The following is a 23601-nucleotide window of genomic DNA, read 5'->3' as shown; positions in this document are numbered from 1 at the left end:
CTGCTGAGCATACGGAAGACTCTGGGTTTAGTGGCAGCACAACAAACAAATGAATTACAAATCACTACCATCCACTTAAACAGGTAAAAAGCTGCATTTTTCATGCAAAGGGAACAGTTATAAAGATGGAGGATATAGTATTAGACCTTCTATTTTTCCAATTTAATATTTTTTAAAATTTATTTTTGAGGTAGGATTGCACTATAGAGCCTAGGCTAGCCTCAAATACAAGACCCTCCTGCCTCAACTTTCCCAGTGATGGGATTACAGTATGTACCACCATGCTTGATGGTGCAACATTTTTTAAATGGATCACAGCAAGTGTCTTCAACATATACACGGCCCTGAGTTCAGTTCCCAGACACTGAAATGAGCAGGTAAAATGGAAAGAGCAATTACTACCAAAACCTCGATCATGACACTGTGTAGGGGGAAGGTACATAAAGTACTTTTAACTGCTAACACCACTAGTGAGACTCAGAGTTGTCAGTTAGAACTACATCACCCTCCCAAAGCAGGCACACGACAGTGAAAATCACAGACTCCATACACCTATTCATTCTTGGGTATATTCATTTTTCTCCTTTTTCTCATAGATGAAGACACTTGTTAGCACCCTCTAAAAGAGATTATTCATCCTTTACCCATAGTTCTCCTTTCCAAGGTCAACTATTGTCTAAAAATACTAAATGGAAAGTTCCAGAAATAAAATGTCATACGCATTAGATAAGTTTTTTTGTAGGATATTGTACTTGTTCTATTTTTATCCAAAGATACCATTATCCAATCTCTTATTGTGCCTGATACTTACATCAAACTATGTGACAGGTATGTTTGTCTAGGGAAAATATCAGACATATCCACGGGTTAGTGCTATGTGTGTGGGGTGGTCTTGGAATGTGCCTCCCAGGGATGAGAAGGGATGCTTTAGTACTATGTGTAGGGGTGGTCTTGGAATGTGTCTCTCGGGGAGAAGAAGGGATGATGTGACTTTATCTCAATTAGCAGGCTCTTCCTGGTAAACTTGCCATATTAGAAGAGACATAAGCAGTGGCTGAGCCTGGCTTCTGCTTATCAAGTCTGTACTAATATGGCTAACAGTAGGCAATATTAAGGTTGGGGTACCATGTTTATAATTAAGAAAAACACAGCTGGAGTTCAAAGTCCACCAGGCATATGTTGCCATTGACCACTGACCTGACAGTCATTGATCTCCAATGATAGGGATTTTAATATATGCCAAAGTAAAAGTTTAGTGGATCTTTTTACTTAAACAAACATGTGTTTGGTGATGAGAATGCCCAGAGCCCTTCGAGTGAGTTCTTCAGAAGCCAGCAGTCAAAACTGCTGGTTTAAAAAAAAAATCTACTGTATTCCAACTGAAAAGTTACATTCGAACAGGGTTGGGGGTGGAATTCTATAGTACAGCACCTGCCTATCATGCACAGGGCCCTGGGCTTGATCTTTAGGAGATCACCGCACCGAAAAAGTGAAATAGAATGCCCTTTTCGGTAGTTGTAACTAAAAAAGCCCAGCAGCTAAGACCTTGTTGGAAAGACTCGGTTCCTAATCATATAAGTAAAATCTACCCACATTTAACTTGGAAGCTGCCTGACAGTGGCCTGAGAATAACAAACGTGTCAGTATAAAGTTTTATAGGCTGATTTAATTGAATCACGGGATTAATTGAAACACGGTGACTGGGGTGGGCAAGTGCACTCACAGAAAACAAAAGCCAGGAAAGAGGAAGAAAATCAAACAAATGTATGGACTCTTCAGTCACACATCTGTATGGCACCAATATCCAGAACTGACCGCTTCATTATTATCCAGCATACACATATTTAATATGCATTCCTAGGCATTAAACCCTAAGCAGGTGTGACTCTAACCCAGGACACTTTAAGGGTATTTATTACAAGAGTGTGAATATTTTTCAAAGAAAAGGTAAACCCCAACTCGACTCTCCACCCTTAAAATTCTTTTAAACAACCCCTGATCAAATGAGACACTCACAGAGCCTCACAGAAGGACACAGCCTACAGGCTCTGTGGGTTTAGCAGCCAGTGGTGTTTATACTGCCATTCACAGCCCTTCCTGGCAGCCTTGGGGCATGCCCATTAGCTGCTGAGCCTCTGAAAGGGTCAGCTTGTCCAGAACTGGAATTTCCACTTTGGAGAAAGAGCACAGAGGCAGTGATGAGCCCTCACTATTTCTCCAGACTTGGGGCAGAATTCCTATTTCTGCTGATATTAGTGGGTGTGGTGTCAAGGCAGTAAAAACTTCCTGTGGCTCCTGCCAGCAAACGGGGCCACAAGAGACCTATGTCCCATGTTTGCCTTCTGGAGAAGCATCCAAGACAGGAACACAACCTTAACAGTGCTGGTGAACGGGTTCTTCCAGGCCAAGCGGCAGGAGACAGTCTCTGTCCTTTCAGGCCCTAGTCTCTATGCAGCCCTAGTCTCTGTGCAGTCACTACCACTGTGACTTAAGTAATTTTGCGGTGGGTTTCTTTCAGACTCATTGACAATACCTAAAGCCCAGACAAGTGAACGGATTTGCCCACGTTTTATTCTTGTCTGGTTGTTTACTTACTCGGGGTGAAGCCTCCCCAGTGTTTCTCTCTCTTCCTTCTTTGAGCCCCAAATAGCAAGCCTGTATTGGGCTAGGGATGAATAAAGCTGTTTCAGTGCCCACCGCCAGCTTGGCACGTCACAGCTGCACATCTGTGTCTCACGTTCATAGCTCAGACATCACTTTCCCGTCTGAGTAATGTTAACAAACACTAATGGGAATGACCCCCCAAAGGTCTGCATGTTAAAAGAATAAACTGGACTCCACGGCCTGCCTGCAGAGGCAGTCTCCGCCCCTTTTCTTTAACAACAAAAAAGCAATCTACAGGAAGTGGAATTGGCATGTTTTCTTTTTAATAATTGAGAAGCATAGTTTTCTGCCTTCAGAAGTTTGGCGAGTATGTAATGGAACATTTTTAAAGTAACTTCATTCTAATTTATTAAAGATAACTCCTTCTATTTAGCACTCTGGCAATCCTTACCTTATAAAACTCAGGCATCGTGTAGGGTGAGCTTAAACCTTTTGTTCTGAGAACTTTGAGGGTTCTAGTAAGGTTACTCCCTTACTTCGCAGCAGTGACTTGGGAGCTAAGGATCCCTGGCATCTTTTAAGGGTAGAGTTTCCCCAAAGCACGAAGAGTTACATACAGTTCTAGGGACTGTATCAAATCCGGTAGAGCATAACAACTACTTAAAAAAAAAAAAAATCCTCTCCCACCCCAACCCCGATCATCGGGCGCACAAAAGTTAAGGGTACCAAACATATATTTCATGCATAGACGGTGGTTTTGGTTACCTGGGTGGGGGAAACAATAGCAGGTGAAACTACTGTGGGAGAATTGGTGCTTCGGTGCCCATTGACTTCTGGAAGAAGAGGCAGGGGGTCGTGTTTCACGGAAACCACCACCACCGCATCCACAGGTTCCGAGGAAGGACGGATACAAAGTCTTTTGGGGGAAGAAGGGCCGCAGATGTCCCCGGACCCGAACACTGACTCGTACAGTGCGCGCTTGGGCGCAGCCTCGGATTTCACGTCGGGCCCGACCTGGCTGTCTTTGGGGAGGATATAAGTGTTTCCCAGCGAGGGCGGCTGGGGGCGGTGGTGGTGGGAAGGATGGGTGGGGGGATGGTGGGAGTGGTGACGAGCTGACCCGTTCAGAGCTTCGGTATAGCAGCCCTGAGGGGTCGGGGAGCCTAGCTTGGTCCCGATGCCCGCGATGCTGTTGAGCGTGGCGATGGACACCGCTCCGATGCAGTGGTTAGTGTAAGTCTTGGACAGCTTGGCTGCCTTAGAAAGCATCTGCATCCTGGTGCCCAGCAAGTTCTTGCCTATGGCTTTGTTCTCGTACCAGGTCACATCGCCCTCGCTGCAGTGGTCCCGGGGCCGCTGGAAGAACGCCTTACAGAGGGGATTGCGCTTCGACAGGTACTTGACAAAGCTGGCATAGGGACAGAACTCAGTGCCTGTCTCGTACATGCGCGGCAAGTTCTCTTCGTCGCTGCTTTCAGCACGCTTCTTACTCCAGGACGAGGAGCGCGACTTATGGTAAGGCCCAAGAGATTTGAAGTAGACGAACTTGCGACCATCCTCGTCCATGGCCAGCCCGAAGGAGTCCTCCTCCAGCTCGCGCTGGTTCTCGCGGCCGCGCGTGCAGAAGTACATGCAGGTCTCGAACCAGACCTTGTTGAGCAGCCCAAAGGGCGTGTTGGTGCTGAAGACGCTGGAGGTGTAGAGCTTGCGCAGGTCGGCGCGCGTGATGGCTTGCTTCTGCACCACGGGCCCCGCGCCCTGTTCTTCGAGCTTGCGGATGACTGCAGCTAGCGTCAGGTTGGCGCTGCGCAGCTCGGGGTCCTTGGTGAGGTCGAGCGTGCGACAGTACGGGGGCTCGTTGAGGTAGCGGTTGAGGGAGCTGCGGATGCTGATGAGCGAGGACTTGCTGTAGAGCTGGCCGCTCTTAGAACGGGCCTCGGCGTAGAAGGAGCGCAGCACGCGGCACAGCGCCCCCTTGTCCATGGTCTCGAAGTCCGGGCTCTGAGCCTTTTCGCTCAGGTACTCCCGGAAGATGCGCACGGCGTAGCGGGTAGCCAGCCGGGTGTTCTCGCTCAGCCGGGCCCGCTCGGGGCGCTGCAGCACGTCGGGGTCCAGCTCCGCGCTGTCCCCCGGCGGCCCTGCGCGGGCCCGGGGAGCCAGCAGACGCGGTGGCGCCTCGGGCTCCAGCGCGGCGCTCTGGTCCATATGGATCATATGGACCGGCTCGGGCTCCAGCTCCTCCCCGGCCGAGTCCTCCGGCTCCAGGGGCTCTTCCCAGTCCATCCCCATCTCCTCCTCTTCCTCCTCTTCCTCGTCTTCCTCCAGCCCCCCACCTCCGTCCTCCTCCTCCTCCTCGTCCCCCGTTATCTGCACCTCCTGGATCTCGTCCTCCTCCTCCTCTTCCTCCTCCTCCTCGCCCGCGCTGCAGTAGTGCGGGCGGCCGTGGCGGCGGCCGCGGCCCCCGGCCCCGCGCTCGCCCTCGCCCCGTTCCCCATTGTTCTCTGCCGCGGCGGCGGCGCTGCCGCCCGCGCTGGTGTTACAGTCCCCGCTGCCAGGCATTCTCGCCATATTGCCGTCTCCCTGCCAGTCCTCGGGCAGGGCGCATGCGCTATATTGGACCGCAGCGCTGAGAGCTTTTGTGTTTAATGACCTTCAGCTACCGGGAGGCAAAGCCGGGCTCTTAAAGGAGCCGCGCTCCAATTGTCATTCCGGAGCGCCGCTCGGGAGGGGCGAGGGGATGCCAGGGAGAGGAAGTGGGGAATTGTGGCTAGGAGAGGGTAAACGAGGGAGGCCAGAGGGACCTTCGTCCTCCCCAGCCCGATCCCCACTTCTAGGAAAACTTTGGGGGGGAAAAATAGGAAGGGGAGGGAGAGCTGTCGGTGGGGGCGAAACACTCCCAACTTACCCTCTAGCGGAGCCAGCGCGCGGGCCCGGGCGGGCGCGAGGGAGGGCCGGCGGGAGGGCGGGGCGGTGTCGCTTCTCTAGGTAATGCCGGAGGAGCAGTGCCCCCTCCACCGCCCCCTCATTGCCCCCCGGAGTCGGGGGATCCGGGCGACTGCTGCAGTGTGAGGGCCGCGGGTGCTGCTGCGAGGAGCTGGTGTCCGGGACCGCCCGGAGCAGGCAGGTTAATGAGCTGGGTGGAGGAGGCTTCGCGAGGCCCAGCACCCTCTCAGCGCCCGCGGCCAGGGCGCAGCGGGCGAGGCTTGGGAGCGGGATGAGGCTGGCGGCAGCGGCCGCTCCCCCACCTACTTGCTGGCGGCAAGGCGCGGGGGCCTGGGGCCAGCAGCGCGACTCCCAGCTCCCATCCCGACTCTTGCTAAGGAGCGGAACACGCCCCACGTCAGCCTCATCTGTTTAGACTTTTCCAACTGCCACTTTTAAGCTGTCATTAAAGACCTGGGGCGCTCCCCAAAGGTCTGGGGCAAGTCCGCGCCGGTCTAGCCAGCCCCGGGAAAGTGCAGGAAAGAAAGACTGGGAGGGGTTGGTGGGAGGGAAGACGTGGGAAGAAGGGCTTTCCGGGACCCCAGGGACCCACTCACCACCCACCCGGGCCGCCGTCTTCCCTGCCCCAGAGCAAAATGACACAACACCCCGGGGCAAGGAGTGCCCAGGTTGGCACTAAAGCATCGCGGATCCCTAAAGGACAAGCCGGAGAGCGGGCTGTTGGAAAAAGTGAACTTGGGTTTGGGTCGCCTCCGCTCTCGCCCAATTCCGGCAATTCGGATCTCGAGCGCTCTCTCTGAAGTTTGCCAACTGCCCTGCATTCGCCCTCGGGGCTGCGTTGCCTCCGGCTCGTGGGGGCGGGCACCTCGGAAACTGGAAAGACAGCCAAAGAGCTCGTCGGGTCCCGCTTTCCCATAGGAGATACTGTCCCATTTCCAGCCAAACTCCCGCCCCTGGCGCGCCCAGGCTCTGGGCAGGTCTTCACGTCACCACCTCCCGTTCTCTCCCAGCCCCGGAGGGCAGCGCCCTAGTGCCACCCGGACCTTGACTGTTCTTTGGTGGCAATAGCCAGGGCGGTCTCCAGAGACGAGCTGCATCCTAACTTTCTCTTACTCCTTGGGAAGCCCAAGTGTCCCCACTCTCTCCAGCGAGGTCTGAGACTCAAGGCCATAGAGAACCACCGGAGCCAGATCCCAGCAGTGCACCCATGTGCCAGGCCGGGCCTCCCTGGAGGCAGTCTCACTGGGTCCTTGCGTGCGTCATTGGAATTTGCCTCTAAGTCTCAATTCAGCTGTGGGGAGTCCTGTCTCAACTATTTGTTCCCTCTTTCCCTGTTGCCTGTCTTTTTTTGTTGTTGTTGTTGTTTCAGGGCGTTTATCATTGTGTGCCTCAATAGAAACCATCCATCAATTTGTAATTTATAAGGAATGTTAAGTAAGAAAGAAAGGCTAAGTCCGGGCCGCGTGGGCATCCAAGAGGGAGATGACAGTGTCTTTTCTGTAGCCATGTTTTGTCGTCCTCTGAGAGCCTCCCTCAGCCCTGGACACCACAGAGCGTTGGAGAAGCCATGCCAGGGGTAAAACAAGTTGTAACAAGTCCCTGTCTCTCAGGTTTTCTCCAGTTCCTTGGGGAAACACACACACACACACACACACACACACACACACACACACACACACACACACACGCCCACGCGCCCTCTCATCACAGACAACTGACATCTGTCCGAGGAGGGTTGGACTTGGGGTTGGACTTCAGAGAAATCTTTCCCCGGGTACTAATAGAGAGGTGGTCGGATGTGTCACAGCGTTCTGTTCTCTGTCTTAGCCCCTGGAATATGTATCGAGATGTACTAGCTTCCTAGAGCTTGGAGCAATGGGAAGCTAAGTGGATACACATGACCCGGAGCTCAGCTAAAGAGCCTGCACATGCTGGTCGCACTCAGCCCTTCCGGAGAGCGGGCCCTTGGTCCCAGGATGCTGCCAGGTTTTGGAACCTCTGAGAATTGCTGCGGTGCTGAGGACTCAGTTGGGCCCTGGGCAAGTCTCCTTAACTATCAGTGGCCTTGACCTCTTAGAAGCACCGTGAACCCAGGGTCCACCTTAGATACCGGCTGCGCTCGGACTTTGCCTGGGGACCGAGCTCCTCGCTTGGGCCCATGAGGGAGTAGCTCTGCAGGTCTCCTCCTTTTGCAGCAGATCGGCTACAACCACTCCCCAACCCTCTCCCACACAGACACCGGCTCCGCTGCTCCCCTCTGGGGGAGCTGCTTCCAATTGCTTGCATTTTGCTGGAGGCAATATGCTGGATTGGACGCTCCGGGAAACAAAGCAACCAAAAACAGCTTCCAGTTGACGTCAACCTATTTCCAGAAAAGAAAATAGTTTTGTGTTCCCAGGACAAAACACCCCCCAGGGCAAGTCCCTACTGGCAAAAGCCAGGCGATGGAGGTGGGGAATAGCAGGGCTGAAGAGGGGGAAATGCCACCCAGGCACGAATCGCTTTTTAACGGACTTGGAGAAACAGCAGTTCCGGGAGCAGCCTCAACATTTGGCAACAACCGGCAGGACCCGAACTTAAACTAGGGATGAAAAAACGCACCTTGGAAAGGATGCTTTGGCCCGATTGTCGGGACTGTTCATCCACCCCCTCGCATCAGCTCTGCTACCAAAATTTTATGCCTATAAGGATACTTCATCAAATACCGAATAGACCTCGTCAGGTTAGTAACTAACATAGTTACCAGGCAGAACTGCCAAACAAAACAAAACAAACACAACGAGAAATATGTGCTCTTTCCCCACTGTACCCATCAAAGGAAAGAAAGATAAGGGGGAAGGTTGTTTTACTCAAAACCCAATACATAAAATTACAGTTGAACTCAAAAAAAGAGTTCAATCCCAGGCTTATTAGATGATCTTTTACATCATGTAGTACCATATACTCAATGTGAAATAGAAAAAAATAACAAATGCTCTCTTATTATTTTTGTAGAGGCAGTATTACTTGTTTGGTCTATCTGTTTCTAAGTCCTTCCTGATTTTCACATCACTAAGTCTGTTCTGCTCACCACTTAAAACTGGGCAAGAAATGTGGTTTGTTACAAAAAAAAAAAAAAAAATCCCGTTCAATGTGGAACTTTGGCTGCAACCATCCAACTGTTAGATCCTTCGCCTGAAGATCTGTGCAGCTTCCCCAAGATGCTTTGTCCACAGGAGCTGGCTCTGCCAGCATCATCAGAAAGTACCACTTATGTCTCTGTGTTTCCCATCTCAGAAAACAGAGAAGGTTATTTGGGGAGGAAATCCTCCAGACACCCTCCACACACCTGCTTTATAAGCCATGATTCCCATTTTAGATTCTCATATGTTTGTTGTCATTATCATTTAGGATAGCCTTTTAAGAAAACTACTAAGCACCCTCTTCTAAAAGCCATCAAAATGTTCACACTCAGACTCAGATATCACTTCCAGTTTTGAGGTTCATCTGTTAGGAACTTTGTATAAGTGCCTTTGAGCTGCTTTGCTTCCTCTACTAACCCAATACTTGTAAGAGTGAGCTCTCCAGCATTTATTGCAAGCCAATGAACAAATGAGCAGAAGGGTTGTGTTTAGTTAAATCCTAGACTTAACAGAATTTTTTCATTTGAAAATATAAAATAGCATGAATGATATTCTACAATTCAAAAGCAGCACAAAAAAGAATGGTTATACAACACCAGCCCCTGGATATTAAAGAGAATTCGATGGCTGCTTTGGTTAATATGCCCACCATCAAAATTTTTCTCTGGTAGAACATTTTGTAGAACGTTGTTACGGTAGTAGAAAAAGGGACCATCTACCTGACCCAGTGGAGTTAGTTACTGTGGACTCTCCAAAGAGAGGTTTTGGGGATGGAGGTGTCTGTGTATTAGGAGAAGTGAGTTGGAGAGGATTTACACTGATAAACCCACAGGATTTTGTGGACTCTTGGGCAGAAGCCAGAAAAAGCATTTAGTTAATCACTTTAAAGAAACAAATCAAAAGAGAAAACCATGCTCTCTTGATTTGATTACTTAAAGATTCATAAAGTGCTTTTGAGGCTAAATAGGAATTCAAATTGAAGCTATTTTGACATTTTTTTCAATTTTACTATTAATTCTGTTGTGTTCAATTGAAGAACATCTCGAGTTATGCTTTTTGAACTCAGATGAAATTTGAACTCATGTAATCTAACTCTACAAAGTGGAAGAGAAATAACTCTGAAAGGACAAGAATATGTCTTATGAGTGTAACCCCATTTATCTCCCCCAAATATTTTAGCAAGGCAGAGGGTATATAGTAAACACAATAACTGTACACGTGTTCCCATGTAGGGAGAGAACAATTGCTAACCACAGCTGTGGAACAGACCTGCTGAGAGCTTCTTTCTGAATCCAGGTTGTCTGGGAGGACCCCACTTTACCTTCCTAGGTGTTAGTAAACATTTAACCATTGGCTTGTTTTATTTTTGTTGTGGTGGTTTTGAGACAGGGAATCCCTCAGTTTGGCCCCAAACTCAAGATCCTCCTGCCTCAGTCTCCCAAGTGCTGGAATGACAGATATGCTGGACCACACAAGGCTCTAAGCTATCAAAATTCCAATATTTTCCACCTTTCTTTATACACAAGAAAAACAAGGCCAAACATTTTTTAGAGATTATACTGTACACTGTGGTGTATAGTTAGGGAAAGAACACGAGTATGGCAGATAAGAGGCCCCCAGTTTGATTCCCAGCACTGCAGAGACATTTAAAATAAAAATTCAAAAGTTAAACCAGGTGGCCCAAGTCTTCCAGACCTCACTAGGGTAGGCAAATGGTTCCATAACACATGGCCAAAATTCTTGACCACGTTCAGACCTCTCTCTCTCTCTCTCTCTCTCTCTCTCTCTCTCTCTCTCTCTCTCTCTCTATCCCTCCCTCCCTCCCTCCCTTACACACACACACACACACACACACACACACCACTCACTCTTGATTCCCTGCCACTCAGACTTGGGGATTTTGGAAGGCAGGATGCTGCCAGGCTGAGGTCCTGGACTTTGAGTATTGTAGAAACAGGCTAAAACATGATATAATTTTTGTCAGACAGCGGTTCTACTTTACCAGTTTATTGGAAGTAAAGACACATTAGTGCTTTAGAGGAATTTGGAGACAAGAGAATGCTCACTCACCCAACCAGATTAGCCTGCAAAACATTCTACTCAAGTCCTGGGCTCTTTTGTGTGCATCTTTGTGGGACAAGGTAGATTAGTGCATATTTTTGTCTTTGATTCTGTGCCAGAAAAGCAAGTCCCAGTAAACTTAACATAGTGATGGACAGGAGTAGACTGCTTAGATTCTAATTACTGCCAGGTGACTGTAATTCTGGACCTTTGTGGCTTGTAGTTATCTACCAGTTTCCTAGCTATTTTTTAAATGAATAACGTACAAGAGGAATGTGGTTTTCCACAAGCAAATTGTGTGTTTGTGGAAACTGAAAATGTGCTGTTTCCCTTTATTATAACATCATGACAATAAAATGTCACTTGGCAAATAAAGAATTCAAATGTAAAGATAGTCAAACCTACTATTAACAAGGAGAGTCATTCCCTTATCTTGTAGCCATGTATCTTTAGAGTCCACTGAAACATTCATCAGTACTGTTATTAAGTAATACATGTTTTCATTTCATCACAATACTAATTAAAGTGGAAGAAGAGGTAATGATATTCATTAATGTAATGTAATAAATGTTTTTTGAGTAATAGAGTTATTTGCAATGGTTCAGTGTATTAAATATTTCTGGAGCTATTAGCTATATTCATATAGCTTATTGAACTAGTGAGATCAAAACAAAATGGACAAAATTAAGAACAATACTGTCTCTTCAAATATTGATACACATTTTTTCATGATTTTTTGTCATTGTCAATGTAAGACAGCCTCTTAACAAAGGTGACCACAAGTCATGAAAATGTTCATAGTCTTTGGCCAAAAAATCACTTCCAGAAGGCCGTTTTCTTAAGAAATACAGTTTCATTTGGTTTATTGTGCCGTTTGGACTAATGAGTTCTGAAGTTTATGTTCAAAGTGTGTTCGGCAGTGACATTCTGTAATGTCTCAGGGGCCTGAGTGTTGATAGACCTCACAAGGCATACTTAAATGAAGAAGGAAACACCCTTTCTCAGTAGCCTTGCCAGGCACCAGGTGACGATTGCTAATGAAACTGAAGCTAAAGGATAGTAAATGAAAGGGCTTAATACCAATGATGCACTCAAAGCTCTGGGGTAGTTTGAGGTCCAGCATTTGAAGCTCCAGATATCAAAAACTGGAATCAAAGTGTTTGGTGGCACCTCACAGAACTTGAAGAAGAGTTGGGATGTACCTGCCCTGTGGCTGTGTTTCAAATGAACAAAAAAAAAAAAAAAAAAAAAAAAAAAATCCCCTTTTAAATACCCAGAAGCACTAACCCACATTTTGAACTAATTGACTTACTTTTTCTTAGAAAAGCTTAATTTAACTGATAGGGGCACGTGGGTTTATCTGAATATTTAAAGAAGCCATGGGATAAGTTTGCTCCATTTCTTCAACTTGATGCTGGGGAGGACTGCTGATGTCAGAGAGGACTGCATAGAGAGGCCCAGGGAACCCAGAAACACTGCAGACAGCCTCTTCATCCCATCAGAGATGGGGCAGCATTACCATTGGGAGAAGTTTTAGCTCTTCATTGTTACTCTTCTACAGTCTGTCCTCTGGCTGACACATCCCAGGATCACATGTGACTCTGCAAATAAAGCCAGACTCTTCTAATACTGATGGCATCCACTTTGCTATCATTTTTCTCTTAGGCTCCTTTCCTGAAGTTAAAAGGAATAAAACAAAAGTAGGGTTTATCATTCTTTTCTGGCTATAAGAGAAAACGGACAATTCTATAGAAATCTAACCTGGGTAGGTGTGTGTGTGTGTGTGTGTGTGTGTGTGTGTGTGTGTGTGTGTGTGTGTGTGTGTGTGTGATTTCTGGTTCTCACTTAGGTGGTGTCTGCTGAGGGTCTGAGCTTGGAACACTAATTTCTTTATTACAAGTACATGTGAAGCTGGTTCACACTTTCTGAACAGTTCTCCAGGCCAGTCTCCTTTGATTCTTTTTCTATTTTTCTGGGGGAAAAGATTCCAGTGTATTCCCACAGATTCCGCTGCAGAAAGTTTACTGTTCAAGTTCTAAGTATTAAATATGTAAATATTCAGAAGTCAAAATATATCGTCAATGGATGCTGTAGTTCGGCCTATATCTTCCAAATTTTATGTGCTAGAGACTTAATCCCTAAAGTGATATGTTAATGACACTCGAGAGGTGAGACCTTTAGAAGAGGACTGGGTCATGAGGGCTTGGCCCTCATGGGCTGATTAATCCACTGAGGGATTAATGGCTTAATGGGTAATGGAGGGAGTGGCTTTGTCATAAAAACCAGCTCTCTCTGGCACAGTTGCTCTGTGTTGCATCACACACCCTGTGCTGTTCAGGCTTTGCATCATCCTTACCAGCAAAAAGGTTCTCACTAGATTTTTGTCCTTTTCATTATCCTTAGCCTTCCCAGCTTCCAGAGCTGAAAGAAATAAATCTCTATCCTTCACAAATGGCCTGTTCTGTGAGATTCCAGAAGAGAAAATGAGCTAAACACGTGGTAGTGCAGGTAGAAGGGCACATGTTCCAGGAAACACACATTACCTGGCTCTAGAGAGGACGTGGCTTAGGTAGGCTGGTGTGCTCATTAATAGTTTTCTCTTGTGTCTTCTGGCTATCCTATTTCAGCATGCCTTAGAAGATCTCTCATTCTGAGAAGATGTTTGGAGCTATTGGGGTTTGAAGACAATATCCAAGCCAGGCCTCTTCTGCAGCCATATGGCGACATACAGAAGACAACATTTAAGGGGATGAACACAGAGAGAGAGAGGGTTAGGAAGGAGTTGCCTGGAGTCACTCCCAGTTTGTTGGCATTTAGGGGACTGATAGCAAAGGCTTTTCAGACCTAAGCACTGTGTATTTAGTGACTAGTATGTATCTAAATTCATAGTTAATATAGCTTTCCTAGAAGAGTGTGTGTGTGTGTGTGTGTGTGTGTGTGTGTGTGTGTGTGTGTGTGTGTGTGTTCGGGTCAGAGGTCAGATATGGGTGTCATTCATCGAGTCCTGTCCACTTTGTTTTGTTTGAAAAGGGGTGTACACAGGCCAGGAATTCACAGAGTAGGCTAGGTTAACCACCAGGGCATCCCAGGTATCCATGGGTTTCTACTGCCTCAGTGCTAGAATTAGCTAGAAGTAGATTGCATCTCATCTGTCTTTTTCCTTTGGGTTCTGGGAATTGAACTTGCAAGGCAAGTGCACTACCAACTGAGCTGGCTTCCAGCCCTAGCATTACTGGCTTTTAGATTAGAAACTCAAGGCTGCATCACATTCATCTGGAGAACTTGTTTAACAATGCAGACTCGCAGGTGTCAGCTCCAGAAGTCAGAAATGTGTCTCAGGGATATGCATGCCACACTCAGCACAGACAATTTTAATACCAGTCTGACCCCACCACAAGAAACACTGCTTCCAAAGCTAATATAATTTATTAAACCAGAAAGAAATTTCCTTTCCAACAATGGTAACTAACCACATTGGTACTATGAATCCCCTGGAAAATCAGATGAAAATTGTGAAACCTCTTCTTTAGAAGATCCACATGCTGAACCAGTGTGACCTGTCAATCATTTAAGGGAAGTGGGAAGGGCTGGGGTCAAGGCTGCCTAAGCCCTGATTTTCAACAGCACTGCAATACATGTCTTCCCCTGGCCAAAACATTATGATGTCTCTTTTCTTTAACTCCAAGCCTAACTTCTCCAGGATTTGACCCCAGTCTAATCACTCAGCATCCTCTGAATGATTTCCCTGACACTAGTCTCCCCTGTGTAAGAGGACTCCAAAGAAACCATTCTAGGAAGTCCATATATGTGGCCAACATTTGGCTGGCCTGCTGATCCTGACACTTGACTGGGCCTTCAAATGGCCCAGGAGGCCAATGGAAACTGGTAGTGCTGGGCCTTCTCTGAGTGTTTGATGGAGCCAGTCCCAGATGGGGCATGGGGGCTCACACTCCCAGGGACTGCTGCTGCTGGTTACCCACTTTGTTCTTGAAAACCACAGGCCAAGGAGAAAGTGAATACACACAGCTGTCCTGCTCTGAATGTGTTCCCTCTGAAGCACTTGTGGATATTTGATTGTTGTTGCAATGGTGTTGGAAGGAGGGGCTTTGATGATTTGGTCATCCAGAGGAATTAACATAATGTCTGGGGGTAACTCAGCAGTAAGTGCTTCCCTTACAAGAGGCCATGCTTGCTCTCCAGCACCACCAAACAGAGCGACATTAGTGTCTTTTTCAAGGGACTAGATTAGTTACCCCAAGATTGGGTTGTTGCAAAGTGAGGCCACAGTGTGTGTGTGTGTGTGTGTGTGTGTGTGTGTGTGTGTGTGTGTGTGTGTGTGTGTGTTTTATCTCCTTTCTATACCAACCTGCTTGCCTTTCTGTTCTTTGTCATGAATTGAATTAGGCCCTCACTATCACCATGTTTGTGGGGTTCCCAGCCTGCAGAATAAACTTCTTTTATCAGCCAAGATAAACTTCTTTCCTTATAAGTCATCTTCTCTCAGGTATTTTGTAATAGCAGCAAATAATGGGCCAAGACAACACCCAAAAGGATGAATAAGCAAAGGAGGGATGATGGGGTAAGGGTCAAGGGCGCAAAGCAGGACAACGTAGGGTGTCTTTCATGCCACGTCCATGTCTTAGCCAATGTGGGAGAGGCTGGAAGGATGCCTAAATCTGAGTTTTCATTTTCATTTCTCCTCTGCTGATCCACATTGTCTTTGTTCTTTTACTGATTTATTTAAAAATTTTCATTATCATATTTTATGTGTATGGGTATATGTCTTGTATGTATATCTGTGAACCATGTGAGTGCCTAGTGTCCATTGAGGCCAGAAGAGGGTATTGGATCCCCTGGAACTAGAGTTACAGAGAATTATAAATTGGGCATGTGTGTGAGAATTGAACCTGGGTCCTCTGGAAGAGCAGCCAGTATTCCTAACCTACTGAGTTATCTCTCCAGCCCTGTCTTGATTCTTAAAAAAGAATTGTTTTAATTGCATTTTTGTAGTATTGGGGGTGGGTCATGTGAAGGCATGCCAGGGTCTGGAAGTCAAAAAGAACTTGTAGGGCCAGTTTTCTCTTTCCACCATGCAGGTCTCAAGGGCAGAATGCAGGTTGTCAGGCTCAGCAGCAAGCACATGTACCTGTTGAGCCATGCCACTGGGTCCTGTTTAATTCTTTAGTTCCCTCGGGCCTCTCCTCTACTACAGTAGCTTTTGAGTCTAGTTGTGAATTAAAATCACACGTAGAGATTTCAGAATCTGCTGACCAAGAGCTCTTTCCCAGAAGCCTGATGGGCTTGCTCTGGACAGTGGTCTGGCCTGGGAGCTTGTCCAAGCTCTGCAGGTGATTCTTGTGAACAGTTAAGATGGAGACCCATCCACACGTGTATATTCATAGTTCCTTGGGGCAAGATCCTGGGTGGTTAAAACCTCAGAAACTATTTGCAGCATGGGCATGATGTATCTGCATATTTTTCTAGAAGAGAGATCCACAGTTTGCAGCAAAATTTTAAAGGAGTCCATGACCCAAACTGGCTTGAGCAGTCCAAATGTGGGGCAATAATTACACATCCATCCTTTATTACTAGCAGTGTATATTGGTACTACCTTACAGAGCAGTGGTTCTCAACCTGTGGGGCATGACCCTTTTGAGATTCAAATGACCCTTTCACAGGGGTCACATATCAGTTATCCTGCATACAGACATTTACATTATGACTCATAACAGTAGCAAAATTACAGTTATGAGTAGCAGCAAAAATAATTTTATGACGGGGGGGGGGTCACCACAACATGAGGGACTGTATTAAAGGATCGAAGCATTAGGAAGGTTGAGAAGCGCTTTATAGAGGATGGATTGCAGGTGAAAGCAGTGGGCAAAATGTATAAACCTTTCAACCCAGCAACTCATTTCTAAGAATCTGGGCTGTATTCAGATTTGTTGCAGAATGATGTTGAAGCACAACTTCTTTCAGAATCGCTGGCCTGAATCTAACTTTGGAAGTGGTCAGTGAATTAATAATGTCTGATCCATTCAACAGAACGCCAACTGATCGAATAACATAGATCTATAGGTATGGAGTGGACCTGCCTCTAAGCTTTGCACGACAAAACTGAACTGAAAGAAATATGGACAAATTTTGTAGATGTAAACGTGGGGGGAGGGTATGTGTGACCGTTTATAGTAGTGAATGACTTTGGGAGAAGGCAGGTGAAGGGGCTCTAAGGGGCCCAAGCATGGCAAACACTGAAGACAGGTTTTGCCCTTTTCCTCTCCCTTGCTAAAATCCGTTGCATTCCTAGAGCTAGAGCCCAAGGTCTATTCCCTTATTTGGTCACTGTCTCATTCCTGAGACAAAACACCAAAGTCCAACATAAAAATTCATCAAGATTTACCACCTCGCCCTAGCACAGACTCCCCTTCTCCTTAAAAACCCACTCCTGCAAAAACACCTCTCTCTCTCTCTCTCTCTCTCTCTCTCTCTCTCTCTCTCACTGCTTCGGCTATCTTTGCAGCCTCTCCTCCATCCCCTGCTTGCCACTCTGGGATAATAAATCTCCTTTGTGCTGAGAATTTGGTCTGAGTATGTCCTGTGCCAATTGAGGGTAGCAGGGGGCAACCTCCCTTTTAACATGTATTGAAAGACTTTCATTTCCCAGAAACTATGTTTTGGTATTGTTTTAATTTTGTATCCTAAAAATGTGGTCCCTTCTTGCTTCATGAATTGGAGATGGGTGTTTATGTATCACCCCTGAACCTGTCTCCAGAGCTTTCCCTGCTCAACTGAGTATCCCACATCTCCAAATGCTTCCTGTGTTTTCAACTAAACATCCTTTAAATCAAACAAGCCTAAAACCCAAAATAATGATCTTAGTGTCCTACTTTTCATCTGAAATGTTTCTGCTAAGTGCCTGTCAATCCCTCACCTGGCTCACAGCCACTGATCAAGGGGCAGGGTCTGTCACATAGCCAAGGATGGGTATCTGGGACAGCCAATCCCTAGGCCAACCTGAGCCTGTTTCTTGGGAATCAGGGTGTCACTCAGCCAGTACAGAGAAGGAAGAAGAGGCCATGAAGGAGTCCAGGAATGCTGCCTATGATGTGTGCTCCAGCTAACAGTGCTGGGGATATTCTGTGTCCAGACACTTCTTGAAGGTTGGCCTCCAAGTTGACATACTCTAGAATTCTGACCTTGGATTTCAGTAATTCTCTACTTCCATTATAGATCCATGACACCTGTGTCATGAATAGCTACTGACTTAAATTCCTTTTGCTTACAACTAGGAAGTGCTAATTCTTGCTTTACCCTCAGCCCAGGTCCAGGCTACATCTCAGACTCAAGGAAAACCACCATAATTCATCTAAGTTTTTAAATAACTCCTGCTCCCTGACAGGTCCTTCTCAGCCTCTCACCTCCACAGGAGTACCAAGCTCTGCCTCACTCATGGTTTGCTTTCAATCCATAGTAGTAATTTTCCTCTTCATATGGTTATGTTCCTGAGGGGATCCCCACCAAAGGGCTTGGACAGCCATCAAATTGTCTTATTGTCTTTATCATGCTGTGGAGATGAGATCTTGATTTTTCCCTTCTGGTGTGCGTGTGTGGTGGTGGTGGTGCGGCGGGGGGGGGGGGGGGGGGCGTGCACATGCCTATGGAGATGCTCTTGCCCGTGTAAGTGTTTTGGAGGCCAGGTTGTTTTCATCAATTGTTTCTCATCTAAGTTTTTGAGAAAGTGACCTGAATGGAGATGGAGTTTCAGTGGGACTGGCTAGCTAGTGAGCTTCTGCTGTGTCTGTCTCCACACTCTGCTGGGGTTGCAGACACAGGTCACCATGTCTGCTTTTACATTGGTGATGAGGTTCCAAATTGAGGTCTTCACAGTTGTACGGCAAGCAGTCTATCCAGAGAGGTAAATCCCCCTCCCATTTCTTTCTGTTTCTGAAGGCCTTCTTAGAGTGTACCTGGGACTTCAAATGTCGGAGACTTATAGAAAGACCAGCAAGAATGACTGAGGGTGCTGAGGATACAGCTTAGTGGCAAAGCATTTACCTAGCATGTGGAAGGCCCTGAGTTCAAGGTCTAGCTCTGAAGAAAAAAAAATAACAATAGAATGCCCAAGGATGGGTTACAAATAGCCCCTCCTCCCTTCTGATCAGCTTGCATTTTGTGGGCATTGGTTTGAACCCCTCCCCAGTTCCATCTTGCTTTTCTGGATGAATTATTGGACCCTTAAATTTGTGCTGGATGCATCTCATATAGGGTGAGCATACATTGTCTCCAGAATCTTCCTCCCTGTGAGATAAGGTTGTGCCCATGCCAATTCTCCTTTTTTTCTTTTAGAGAAGTGTGGAAGGGTCAGCTTTAGTACCAGAGGATTAACACAGCAGTCCTGCTAAAGTCTTTGAAAGCATTAGATGAAAGGGGGAAAGATCTGTGCCAAGTACATGTATCAGTGCTGTTTTGTTATTATTGCTGGGAACTATCCATTCAGAGACTTTCTTATGCATGGTTCATCTTCTCTCTGGATTTATGATGTTAAGTTTCAATTAAGAAAAAAATCATCTCCTTCACAGGTTTTCATTGATTTCTCACCCAAGATAATGCCTGTGTCTGGTCCAGTGTGAGCCCTATGGTTTGTCCCATTGTTACCTCTGTCTGGTCCAGTGTGAGCTCTATGGTTTGTCCTCATGTCTCATTTTATACGCAGTGCCTAACACAGATCCAAGTGCATAATGACCAAGAACCATTTGGGGAACTAAATTAAATCCAACGGTTTGCCATTTCATTGCTGTAATTAAACCTTGTTTTCTTCGAAACTATTTCAAGCAAGATTTGGGCATTTTAAACCATTATTATTTATCACTACTACCATTATTTCTTCTCCTCCTCTTCCTCCCCTTCCCCTTGCTCCTTCCTCTCCTCTTCTGGGTATTAAACATGCCAGGCCTGTGTCCTATTATTGAATTGCTTCCTGGGCCCAGGGATCTGACTTTTCAAAACTTCATGATCTGTCTAAGGCCCCTGGGTTCTTTGTCTGTGACCCCAGCATGGAGAGAGTAGGAGGCTGGATTCCACAAGGACCATGATTTCTGCCTAGCTGCCTGCCTTGTGTTTTCCCTGGCTGTGCCTCCTACACTGCCAGTTTCACACCTGCACCTCAGAGGCACCAGGCCAGTTCCATCAAGCTCTCTCTGTCCCTAAACAAACTGATAGAACTTGCCCCTCCCATCACACCACCAGGATCTCTGAGCCAGTTAACAATTCAGCGAGAATGTGTTTCTGCCCACCGAGGGTGATGATGGGGCTCTGTGAGTCTTCCCCCACTTGACAGGGAGTCTGAACTTGTAGCCTGGGAGGGAGGTTGTTCATGGAGCATCTGCTGGAACACTGTGTGGAGCAGCCTGTGTGCCACAAGATCGCAGCGTCTGGCACTGCAAGCTCAACTTGACTCTACAGGCCCTGTGGTCTCATTCTGAAGTCACAGCCCACACAACAGGCGTTTTTCTCTTCTGGCTCCCAGAATTTTAAGCTACGGTCCCCAAGTCTCTGTCTGGGGAGTAGGATATTGAAGGAGAAAAAGAAGGACTTATCTAGCTATGAACTGGTGTCTCCATGCTTGCGGGGGTGCATGGAGGGCTGCTCACTGAGACAAGAGCAGGACACATTTCCCCTGGCTGCAGGGGACTCTGGTAAGGAAGGATTGAGAGGGAACAACTTAGAGCATCAAGCTCATCTCCTGGAATCCACATGTCCATTATCCTTCCTTTGATACTAGTTGCCTAATTTGCCACAAATGATATTCCCAACAGATCCAGGCATACGACACTCAAGTCTATCTTTTAGTATTTCCCCCAGAACAGGGGATCCAAAGGCTTCTTCTAATCCTAATGTTGGGATAAGAAACCCCAGGCATGTCTTTGAGCATCAGATAATGTGCTAGCAATTCAGCAGAAAGTTACTTACATAAAAATTATGTAACAATGGCTGTGGCATTTACTTGTGACTTCTTGAGAGTAAGGATACAGGAATCTCTGTAGCTCCAAAGGATGACCCTGTCTGAGAGGAGCCTGAATCGAGGGCCTGAGATTTGGTGATCAAAACAAGAAATAAACATACACTTTGAAGCTGGTGACTGAGATTTCCCTTCAACTTCTTCAAAAGCCTCTCTGGCCCACATAGAACCGCCTTGCCTTTTTCTGTCACAAGGAAACAGCAGTGAAATAATACATTTTCAGAGGAAAATTGTCTGTGCAATCCAAACCAAGATGATCAAAGCCCTGTTTTCTTAAACATTTGCAGGATTTTAAGTTAGAATGTTTCAGGACTTTTTCCTGCTACAGACAATAGAGAATTTGTTTCCTGTTTGCTTAATGAAGCATGATGGTAAGACTGTAGAAGGGGAGGTAAAAGAAAGCCCTACACAGCAAAAGGAAGAAGTAGAACTATCCAAGTGAACAATGGACTAGTTCGTGGAGAATGGAGAACGGTGGACCAACCAGCTCAGGCTTCCTTCTCCCTTCCCTTTGTGTGGCTTTGAGCATGCTAAGCAAGCATTCCACCTGTTAGCTGCTGGTTCAGTCATCATATTCAATTATTTTACTTTTGACTTTACAACAACAACAAACAACCTGTGACAGGGTGTTAAGACAGTCTTTTATGTCACCTTGCAGCTAATTATTACACCCTAGAATAATACAAGTTAAACCAAAATCAAGTTAGCATGATCCAGTCGAAGCTCATTAGGGCTGACATTCTGTCCTAGATAATTTGGAGCTGATCTCCTGCTACTCATAGACTTGATACCTAGCTCTGAAGTCTGGAAGCAAACACTACGGGTTCCTTTCTGCACCCATGCTGTCTTATGCTAAAGTGACCTTTGTAGGTCAGTATATTTAAAGATTGAGAGGCTGGGGAGATGGCTCTGTGGTTAAAAGCAATTGTAGCCTTTCTAGAGGATCTATGTTTGATTCCCAGCACCCATATGGCAGCTCACAACCATGGGGGTCTGATGCCCTCCCTCTTCTGGCCTCTGAGGACATCAGGCAGGAAACTAGTACTTAGACAGACATTCAGGCAAAGCACCCATAAATATTATAAGAAAAAGAGATGTAGCATAGCTGGTAGAACACTGGCCTAGCACCCCTGAAGCCCTGGATTCTGTCAGCTATGGGAAAAAACACCAGGACACCAGCCAGAGGTGAGTGCCTACAACCCCAGCCCTTAGAAAGCAGAGGAAAGGCTCATCCTTGGCTACATAAACATAATGAGTTTGAAGTCAGCATGGGCTACATGAGACCGTTTTAAAAATAAACTATTCTAAAGTTGCATTCACATGTATTTTCCTTTCGAAAAGGAAACATACACACACACACACACACACACACACACACACACACACACACACAGAGAGACAAGTGCCCTTCTTTCCTTCCTTCCTTCCTTCCTTCCTTCCTTCCTTCCTTCCTTTTTTTGTTTGTTTTCAAGACAGGGTTTTCCTGTAGCTTTGGGCCCTGTTCTGGAACTCACTCTGTAGACCAGGTTGGCCTCAAGTTCACAGAGATCTGCTTGCCTCTGTCTCATGAGTGCTGAGATTAAAAGGTGCACCACCACCTGGCCTCCTTTTAAATTTTGGGTGTAGACACTTGATTTGACTTGGAGGGAACCGATAAGAATTATTGCTGAATATTTTTATAGATGCTTGGGCTGTCAACATTCCCATCTCCATTGCCAAAGTAATATTTAACACAGGATTTCGGGAAAACAACTCAAATACTAACGTGGAATTGAGTTTTGTGTGGCGGGTTACAGTTCACCAAGCACTTTCCATATATTACTTAACTACACTTCACAACACACAGTGAGACACTCCACGAGGAAGTACTTCCATTATCCTTCACTTGATGAAAACCAAGGACATGTTAGCAACTTGTTACCAGCAAACCCAGGTCTTACGCAGGGTGAGGAAGCTGACAAACTGGCTCAGTGGGTAAAGGTACTCGATTTCAGGCCTCACGGGCAGACACTATCCCCAGAACAAACATGGTGGAGAGGAGAATTTATTCTCAACGCTGTGCTCAGACTTCTACACATGCATTGTGGCATGTGCACACAGTTTTGTACATGATTGCATAAATGTCATACAAAGATGGTTGTTTGTTTTTAATATGCATGGTGAAAGACTTAACCCCGGGCTTGGATTCCAAATGCTATGCCCCACCACTGTGCGATGGCAGCCGCCACGCATCACAGAAGTGCTTCTGTAGCTGGATCTGCTCTGTTTTGCTCTACTCAGAGACTCACTAAGTATGGAATGAAAGCCCACTCAGAGCCCTCCCTCCCTGACAACTCCCAGCTCAAATGTCATGGAAAAGAAACACTTCCTCCCTCTCCCCTGCCTTCCTCCCACCCCAGTAACACTCTTCTATTCAGGCTGTCAGAGTCTTCTTGCAAAAAGCATTTGAGACTCATATGGGAAGGAGGGAGGCACATATTGCCTGGATTTTTATGACAGTGACAAAGAGCTGTTAGACTAATTGTTGAGGGGGAAGCAGAGTGAGGGTTATTCTTGAAGATCAGGTAGCTTCAAGTTTACCTAGGGTCAGAAAGACGTTTTTAAAACTTGCTCTTCACCCTCTCCCTTCAAACAGAACACTGTCTACTGGAAAGTAATTTTAGATAGACACACAGCACATAAAGTGTATAATGATAATGCACATATTGTCCAGGAGTCTGAGGAAATTAGACAGCAACAGGCTGGCAATTAAAAGAATGCCTAGGGGCGGCACCAACGCTCATCTACGCCACCTGCAGACCAAGGTTACATGGCAAGTAAAGGGTAAGTTCACCAGTCCAACAACCAATTGAT

The 23601-nt window shown here is 46.5% G+C and overlaps 1 protein-coding gene across 2 annotated transcripts in view; it reads right to left on the bottom strand.

The window, feature by feature from the left end:
• Kctd1 (potassium channel tetramerization domain containing 1) overlaps positions 1-6344 on the bottom strand; it is a 106832-nt gene extending 100488 nt beyond the window's left edge. Inside the window, exon 1 of one of the 2 annotated variants that reach the window (XM_027404373.2) lies at positions 5510-6344. Coding sequence is in view for 1 of the 2 variants with exons in the window: in XM_027404372.2 (XP_027260173.1) it covers positions 3370-5172 (1803 nt within the window). In the remaining variant the exon portion in view is untranslated. Of the gene's footprint in view, positions 1-3369; positions 5478-5509 lie in introns of those variants that run through there. The other variant, XM_027404372.2, reaches the window with a different exon arrangement.
• Between the last annotated feature and the right edge of the window lie 17257 nt (positions 6345-23601).

This window comes from Cricetulus griseus, chromosome 2, assembly GCF_003668045.3.
Source record: "Cricetulus griseus strain 17A/GY chromosome 2, alternate assembly CriGri-PICRH-1.0, whole genome shotgun sequence".
Classification (NCBI taxonomy): domain Eukaryota; kingdom Metazoa; phylum Chordata; class Mammalia; order Rodentia; family Cricetidae; genus Cricetulus; species Cricetulus griseus.
Note: the sequence above shows the minus strand (reverse complement) of the source record. Positions and strands in the feature narration are given on the sequence as shown.